Below are 9,470 nucleotides of genomic sequence, written 5' to 3'. Positions count from 1 at the left end.
CAACACAATAGTACAGTAGCAAACACACTTAATAAGAACATAATTAGTTTTATTAAATTTTGGCATGGAATGTATAATACAGTATCAGTTTTGATGCGATGTTGTAAAGAAACGTAAGCATAACTATAGTATAACATGACAATAATTTTTTTATTTGATGTAAAAGCCTATTTGAAATATGTTTGAAATGTGCTAATTGAGATATACATTAGCCTATTTTTTACTTAAATTAGGTAAAACATCATTGAATAATTTTTTCATTAACGGTTTTCAAACTGAAAACAGAAATTAACTTGTCGATTGTATATTTAAACATTTCAATGAGCTTCGATCTGAAAAAACTTTTAAATACTGGATTTCCAGTCCAAATGTATAAGTAGGTGGGTATTGTTAATTGTTTAACTGTTGTTAATCTATTAAAAATGTACACAATTTTTAAAATGCGCATGTGAAATATTCACTATAATGTATTATATTAATATAATATTCAAACGTAGCCTATAACAATGCAAAGCTTTCTATAACCAATCACATAATATTGTAGCTCTATTCATAATGTCATAAAAGAAAATGTATAATAATAGGCCTATACTAGCCTGTATGTTATCAGATAACCAATGACCATAAGTTAACGTTATCTGTCTTTCATTGGCATACATTAATTAATTTGGATTTTGAATTACAATTACCAATGAACGAATGATGCTTAATCCAATAGAGGTGTCAACATAGTACCATCAAAGAACATTCTTATTTTTACGTTTATCAAAGAATAATATTATTAATTTCGATAAAATTTGTTAATGTCTTAACTGTCTTATTGTTGGTCTTCTCCCACTTCTGGTGTCTGTGTTGTGTTACTGTAACATGGACCCCCGGTTACGGTAGCATAGTCATCAACAGTGACTCTGTCTTGTGTTTTCCTTGAATTAAGAAAAGTATTGGAATTTTAAACTTACTTTCTAATGTTTGTCAGTAATTTAAAAGATGTATACCGGTAAAAATGTAAGCAAGACAATTTACCCTGGTAACACCTTTATACTGTAAATGTCACTTGCATAGTGAACTTGTGGATCATTCTGTGCCTTCTCGTCACAGTTGCACGAATTCTTTAAAAGTCTTCGTTTACTTTATAAAAACAAAACCATAGATCATAACCTTTTCTCGGACAAATTTAGCCTATAAGCATCTATAAACTAGCTCATTAGCTCATATAAACAAATTATTTAGGCTAATGATTAGCATAGATTTATCAAAATTAATTTCGAATTGTTAAACTTACCAAATTGTAACCGTAATAGTAATAATTATACCAAAACACGTCCCTGCTGCCGCAGCGACTCCAGTGAAGATTCCGTTTGCTTTTTCTTTAAATTTAAATTCAAAAAAAGATGTTAAAATTGTATTGTACAAAATGTAAGAAAGTTTGTGAGAAGAATCAAGGTATTATATACGAATTATACCTACTAAATCGATTTTTCAATACAATAAACTAGTATCGTATTGTCTTGATTCATTTAGAAAATTGATAAATGTCTTAGTTTAGGTTTAGCACTACCTTTTTCAATAGTACCTTGTTCAGCAGTTTGTTCTGGTACGTTTAAAATGCTAACTGGTTCACTCTCACTGTCTTTATTAGACAAAGTGACTAAGATAGCGTAAGTTTCATCTACTTCAAAATTTTCAATTTTAAATTGATTCGTTTTTGTCTGGTAAACTTCTTCCCGATATTGTTTATTGTTGATTACTCTTAGATAAACTCTGTAGACAAATACTGCACTTGAGCACTTCAATGAATCAGCGTCAAGTTTTCCCTATAAAAAAAGACGGTAAATAACGTACATTGAAAACGTGCACATGTGCACGAAAGGACAAGGATGATGACATAACACCGACACGGGTTGTACCTCGATTTAAATATTTTTAAAGCATTAGCATGCACATAATTATTGTTTTAATTTCAACCGATGATCAATAAATAAAATACCTACAATTGTACTTACAATCCATGTAATAATGATAGCAGTGTTTGAAATTTGAAGTTGTACGTTTTCAACTGGAGACGGTTCTGTAAAAATGTGTTTTTTGTGACATTTTTTTGAATTGCCTCTCTTGAAAGATTATTATTAGTCTATGAAACTTTATTATTATAGTATATCAAATTCATTATTCCATGCCTGTTCATTTCATGTTTAAATTGACAACGATGAATAACACACAATCTCAATAAATGAACTATTATTTACCTTCATGGTATACATTCTTAGAAATCATAATCATTAATGATAATGATCATTTATTACTTTATTATGAAATTCGAACTAATTATACGAATTATAAAGAGATTTACATACTTCCGCAAAGTGTTGTTACTGTGATTATCCCTCCAATCGGTCCTTCACCTTCTTCGCCGGCTCTCACAGCTGAAACACCAACAGTGTATTTTGTATCCACCATCAACCCGGTAACAGTGCCTATTAAAGAACTATGGTAGAATTCCTTCTTCCAATTATCAGTATTGCTCAGTTTGTAATATATGAAGTATCCAATATCCAGGTCTTTCTCTCCATTGTCAGTATTCCACGGCGTCCATTCAATAGTGATAGAGGAACTTGAAGCATTAGACATCAGATTTCCATCATACTTAGGTACACAATCTGGTTCGAGAGAATTAGACAAACATGTCCCTTGGATACACTTTCCAGTTAGTCGGTGACATTCACATGGTTTGGTACAATCGATGTCACAGTTTTCTCCAAATATATCAGTCTGACATTCTACAAAACAAATTATCTTGACGATTTCAATATTCATTTAATATTTTGTTATTTCAAAAACATGGGCGAGATAACATAATCTTATGATGCTATCCTTTCCGGTTGATTTTCAAACCAATAGGGACAAACAATACAAAATACAAGACCTTTGTATATTCAGTTGATGATATTTAACAATATCATGTTATCTAAATGTCCACCATTCTTCAGTCATATCAGTAGTTACAAACAATGTATACTTACTTTGGCAGTTAGATCCAGTCCATGGAAATGCACAAGACGAGTCTTGATCATCAATGCATCTTCCTGTAAATCGATCACAGTCACCTTGTTTACAGTGACACGTTTGAGCACAGTCTGCACCAAATGTACCCGACGAACATTCTATAAAATGAAATCAAATTATACATTTGTTGCTACTCGGAGACTGCGGCAATTAACAAACCCATAACACAAAAACTCTATACAACTAACTTATGACTTAAATAGTTACCGTAAATTAATATTCACCCGTGAAAACTACATGTAAAAATAATAAGCAAATATAATGTTTATAGCAAGTTCCAATTTGAAGAAAACATCATAGGGATGTTTGAAGTAAACATCATAGGGATCTTCATTCATTTATGTAAACCAGTTTAGTTTGTAATCTACCCCGTTCGAATGAACTTGGCCATTTAACGTCTGTAGAATTTGTGGATTTACCTGTACCGCATTTTAATCCTTTGTAACCGGTAACACAACTACATCCATATGGATCAGGTAAACAAAACTGAATGTTTTCACATGCTGTTAAAATATTGTAACTGGAACAACCCTTTCCACAATTCCATCCATGCTTATTGCCACCGCATTCTAAATTAATAAAAAGCAGATTTTCAATATTTTTTCTACGGTAGGATTTTTGCTTAGCTAAAAACAGTACACACATATTATGATTTTATTTTTCTTTCAGAGAAATATTGAAATAATATGGTAATTTAAATTATATTAAATGAAATAGGAAAAACAACTTTTGGCAAGCCATAAAATAATATAATGTTTTTATCATCAGCTTCCGCCCAATTTGTCAATTACAATCATTGACTGTGTGCAAGATACGAAGGGCTTACTTAGTTCTTACCAGTTTCACAGGAAGATCCCCTAAATCCAGGGGCACATATGCAAATTCCTGTTTTGTCATCACATATACCTCCATTATAGCAGTATTTACAGTCTACTATGCACTCAGGTGGACCCCATTTGTTATGTGGACACTCTATCAAACGAAATTGCATTATAAAGTTATACTGTAAAATAACCTAACCTATTAATTATATTACTAGAACGGCACTTCGAGATTTCACCAAATATATATATATATTGTTTTTAATATTGTGTATTAATGCTGTGTGTGATTAGGCTAATTTCACCACAACCATGTGTATGCGAATTTGATGTAACGGTTATGTAACCAGCCTTTCATCGAACAATAGTTTCAGTTATTATTATTATTATTATTTATTGCCAAAAACCAGTTACAAACATACACAAACACAGAAACTAAGGGAGTAGGCAGGAACCTAAAAGTGAACCTAATCACTATAACAAGAGTTCAGGTTCCGTACTCCCAAAGTAACAACAAAGATATAAAATAAACTATCTATAAAACTTTAAATTACAAATTGACTAACAACAGAACAGCAACGGCAAAAACAAACGGGTGAATTTGAAAAGAAATAGGTTTTTTAAAACTACTTGTATCAAAAAACCTACACATTAAATCAAATTATGTTTTAAAATTACAAATCACAAATTATAACTCTTGCCTCTTGTACAAAAATGAAGTTTTTTGGACAAGTATTTCTCAAGAAAATGCAAAAGAAAATTCTCTACTATCTTTTAACACTTTTGACTGAACCTCAACCTTTGTTCAATGTCAAACGTTTAAAGAGCATCCTCACATTAACAACAGAAATGCTTACATTTGACACAAAAGATAAATTGTATACAGTTAGATAAAGATTTGTCATTACACTACTGAAAAAAGTTATTTAAATTGTTAAAACTATCATACGTAATTTTCTTTCCATTACATTTTAACATATTTTTTGTTGATGACGAACTCATACAGTGTATTAAGAATTGTGTTGTTTTGTTCTGTCTGGACCGTGATTTTATGATTGATTTGACGATTTTTGTTTGCTTTCTTGACTGATTTGAAATTGTACCACGGTTGTTTATGTATTTGGTGGGATTTGTGTGGGACAAAAATATCTAAGTATCTAAAGTACATTCCTTGATTTATTTCCCACTTCTGTTTTATGGATTTGTTGTGAAAAACCTTGTTATAATCTTTTTCGAGTATGCAACTATTAAAACTGTCATAGTCACTCCTAGAGTACAAATAATACAATTTCCTGAGGAAAAATGATTCTAGGAACTGGAGTACATAGGTCGATAAAACACATTTTATGATCACTTTTCGAAAAAAAAACATAGGATACAAAGACACTCTGGACAATATATATATATAATAAACTAGAATTAGGTCAAAGACTTTTTTTCATTATTTACGGCAGCATAATTGCCATTTAGACATTCAAGAAAATAATTTGCAATTTTAGACAAGGCATCCAGAGAGTTCAAGACGATTTCAGGAAAACTGAAAGTATTAAAGTACTTTTATTAATTTAATGCAGCAAGTTATAAATAATATTCTTTCCGAATGTTAGACGTTATTATTTTATACCTCCGCCCCCGAATGTCATAATAACTATTGCAAGACTACTATGGTGATCAATCTAATTATTTGCTGTATAAATTTAATATTATATAATTACCTCGTACAATCAACTTGATAAACGCATGTCTACGATCTTGCCGGTGACCATCCTCGTACATCTCGTAAACGCCAGCATCACTGGTCTCTACTGAATCAAGGGTCATGCTATTTTCCATTCCAATCGTTAATGCAGTAGATCCATCTTTCCTCCACGTAAACTGACTGTCCAAATCAGTATTAAATCTAATTGTAACATCATCACCAGCATTTACAGTTACTGTGTTTTTACCATTTTCAGGCGTTATTAAAGCTGTTTTGAAAAATTAAGAGAGTGTATAAATTTGTATATACTAGATGGTACGCTCGCTTCGCTCGCGGTCGTGCCAACCGGAAGGTTCTCGAATACATACGTCATTTCAGCGATATAACTGGCGATTTCAAAAAAGTACCGCAGGACAATAATACATGTCGTTTACAGGAACGAATAAATAGACACGGTGATTTTATGTACTCAACTAGAATAAGCACACTGGGAACTACTTCCGAAAGAGAAACTTGTCACAAAATGAGACCAATTTTTAGATCCAAACTTATACAAACTTAATTTGTGTTTTATATGTAACATTAGGGTTGAGGGATGGGCAAGAGAATGTGTACATTTTTTAAATATATTTTTTATACATTCAGTAACAACATATTAATTGTTTTCATGTTTTAATAATATACCACTAAACACAGTAAAACATTGCTATTTAAAACTTTGTTGAAACTGAAATACTACAGAACATGTAACGTTACCACACCGTTTATATTTTTTTGTATTACAATATTAATTAATACAAACGTTGAGAAGCAACTGTCAGTAATAAAGTTTATTTGTATATGTGTTTATATAATGCAAAAAAATTTGTGAAAAACACCTCTATTGGAGGCAAATTCGCTTTAATCGTCAATAAATAATTATCTAACTCAACTTAATTAGTAGGCATACTTAAGTTGGTTCCTACCCACCAAAGTTGTTCTGCGTTTAGGGCATGTGATCTTTCGTACTGTAGGCCTATCCTCTACGGGCGTTACAACGCTACTTATGCCATTGAGGGGAGGGGTGGTGATGTGGGTGGTGGTTTAACTACAATAATAATGTTGATTGTACATATTTAGATAGCGACTGAAAACGCTAGCTCTTTAACTGTTTAAAAAAATACCTATATCCAACCTCTGCAGCTCAGATTGAAACGAATGGATCGAATTTCTGTTATGAGTGTACTTAACTTGCCTTTGTGTTATTACGACGCCTGAGGAATAGACGCTTGTAGAAGAGAGGTTGGAATGTTCCATTTATCGCAAATCAATACATCTGTTTAAACGTATATTAAATCTATCAACATTTTATTTTTTCAACAAAATCGGCCTGTCTTCAACATTATGAGGCTGTACTCGAACTGTTCAACCTGTTTTTATCGTAGGAGGAGATAGAAAAATGTGAAGCATCCTCGTATTATTGTGTGCGAGTATTTTTAAAGATGGACATCCATTAGACAGTGTACATACCACGATCGGAAAACACCCCTATTTGGGGCAAATCGTTGAACCTAAATTCGTTTTAATCGTCAATAACTAATTATCTAACTCAATTTAATGAGTAAACATGGTTATATCATGTAGGTAAAATCAGTACCGAAAGTACGGACCAACTTTATAAACCATCGAGTAAACATTCTAGAAGTAACGCGCGATTTACCGAATTTTGTCCTTACGTAAATTTATATATAGATTTAAAATGTCACTATAGTGTGTAGAAGTAGCCAATTATTAGGATCATGATAGTTATAAAACAACATTATAGTTATTTAGATAAAAAATGATGATTATATTACCATCTTACCGTCATATCTTATGTTAGTAGTCTGAACGATTGTAGTTGCGCCATCTTTCAATATCTTACAATAGTATACTCCCATGACTACTGGATCTGCGACATACCTTCCATTCGGACCATCGTTTGGAACGTTCCACGATGTTTCATCCAAACTTTCATTACTCAAAACAGCAAATGATCTACCGTAACTCAAACTATAACCAGTAAATGTGCTAGGAGTGTAACATTGGTATTCCCAATTATTGTCGTTTTGCAGATCTTTATTTAGGCCTAAAACCGTTATATAGCCATCGTTTCCTAAAGTGGAACATTTACTTAAGTTAAATATGAGTTTTTAAGAGACGTGTTTTATTCTGGTATCTATACATTCTCTCGATACGGATCGCCAAACAACTCACCTATTATACTCTACAAATAAATGGTTCGTAAACGCAAAACATGTCAAATAAAAAAAGACCAGGGAAGAGTTAACTCTTCCCTGAAAAGACTAACCACAATATGTCTATCATTAAAAAGACGACTAGTTTATATTTTACAAAACATGATTTGTTTACAAAGCCTTTGCTTGTGTGACAGCATATGTGTTGTTTGGCGCCCATGTACGGATAGGCTACAAATAAAAACAAGTTAATATACAAATAACACTATGAATGAAGTTAAAATATTTACGATGCAACTGTATTTTTACAATGGAAACGTATAAAATATTTATTCCATCATTCCATTTAATTCTTATCGTTTATAATACAATTAAGGGTACCATAATTGATGGCAAGGATCTTGCACATAGAAGTTAACACTTTTTTTTGCAGGACCCTTTTACATAAAACACATAAACATAAATAGAATAAAGGTAAAAAAGAAACGCTATTATATACAATTTAGTGTTTTTGATCCGATAAATAGCATTGTTTAACTTAATATTTGGTGTGGGCCTATTACCACCTGTAGCCTACATATGCATTCTTTCCACAACCTTGGTCAATCTCGTGAAGTGAATTTTAAAATTTAGTTTCTGTTCTGAGGTTATGAGTCACAGCAATTAAACATATTTAAAGCATTATTTGGTATTTCTTTGGCTCTTTAATCCTATGACGTTTACCTTGTAAATATCATACACGTTTAATAGTGTATACGTTAAACAATGTCTCTAAAGCTTGTCTGAATTTTGAGAAATTTATACATTTTATAAAATATCTATATAGCATGTTATAATACATTTTTTCTGGCTAAAGATGAAATGTTCTATTTCACCTCATGAATTATTTGTATCACTCATAAACAATCATTATTTGTATAATGTAGGCCTTCCTGTTTCTACATTTATTTATTTCCTTTAATCATGTATGGAGAAATTCACAAATCACAAAAGTGTAAGACATCAATAGACAAAATAATCAATAAGCCTACTACCCTGTATTCTTAAGTAATCTGCATATTGACGTATTTCGATTTTCAATTTGTATTGTTTATAAATCAGAAACTTTCTCGTACTTACCAAGGCAGGTAACAATAATTTGAAAAAAGATTAGAACTGGAACAATCATGTTTATGAAGATAAAAAATTACTACTTTATCCTGACGAAAGTAGGCATATAACTTAACAAAAACGGTATAAGGAAGTACTTTATAATATCAATAATTCTAACACAAAATAAGTTCAGTCACACTGGTGCTAACTTAACAAACAACTGTAACAAAACACAATTCTGACCTGTGAAAAGACCATTGTAAATCACAACAACTGAAGACGTCATTGAAGACTATTATTATTCTCCTTGTTTACAATACAGGAATTCTATCTCAACAGAATATTCGTTTATCCAATAAAACATTCTCCAAACATGATAATAAACAATTGTTATGTAACATACTATTGGAAAATGTATTAATTAGTTATACGTTCAAAATGTGCTAAAAAGTTATACATTAGCCTACATTACTATTATTTTATTATTTATTTAAAGATGTATTGTCCACCTGAAAAAAGAATTATCCACTTTCACCTAAAATTGGATCGAAAACAATTTTATTTACATGAATAAACTGT

The 9,470-nt window shown here is 31.3% G+C and overlaps 1 protein-coding gene across 2 annotated transcripts; it reads right to left on the bottom strand.

Annotated features, from left to right (window-relative positions):
- Nucleotides 1–76: 76 nt before the first annotated feature.
- Nucleotides 77–9,310, bottom strand: LOC144845890 (uncharacterized). 2 transcript variants are annotated; one of them, XM_078703392.1, is made up of 12 exons: nucleotides 8,919–9,310; nucleotides 7,427–7,717; nucleotides 5,600–5,851; nucleotides 3,901–4,035; nucleotides 3,483–3,632; nucleotides 3,021–3,161; nucleotides 2,355–2,777; nucleotides 1,992–2,068; nucleotides 1,559–1,814; nucleotides 1,283–1,367; nucleotides 1,024–1,128; nucleotides 77–923 (listed from the first exon to the last, which is right to left on the bottom strand). In XM_078703392.1, exons 1-12 carry the CDS (start codon nucleotides 8,965–8,967, stop codon nucleotides 818–820), a joined length of 2,070 nt encoding a protein of 689 aa, XP_078559518.1. In that variant the 5' UTR covers nucleotides 8,968–9,310; the 3' UTR covers nucleotides 77–817. The 2 variants fall into 2 exon arrangements, with proteins under 2 accessions (XP_078559518.1, XP_078559519.1); XM_078703393.1 differs by having other exon boundaries at nucleotides 1,574–1,814.
- Nucleotides 9,311–9,470: the final 160 nt, after the last annotated feature.

Source organism: Antedon bifida, chromosome 6, assembly GCF_963402885.1.
Source record: "Antedon bifida chromosome 6, ecAntBifi1.1, whole genome shotgun sequence".
NCBI classification, from domain to species: domain Eukaryota; kingdom Metazoa; phylum Echinodermata; class Crinoidea; order Comatulida; family Antedonidae; genus Antedon; species Antedon bifida.
This window is presented reverse-complemented; position numbering and strand designations above follow the sequence as displayed.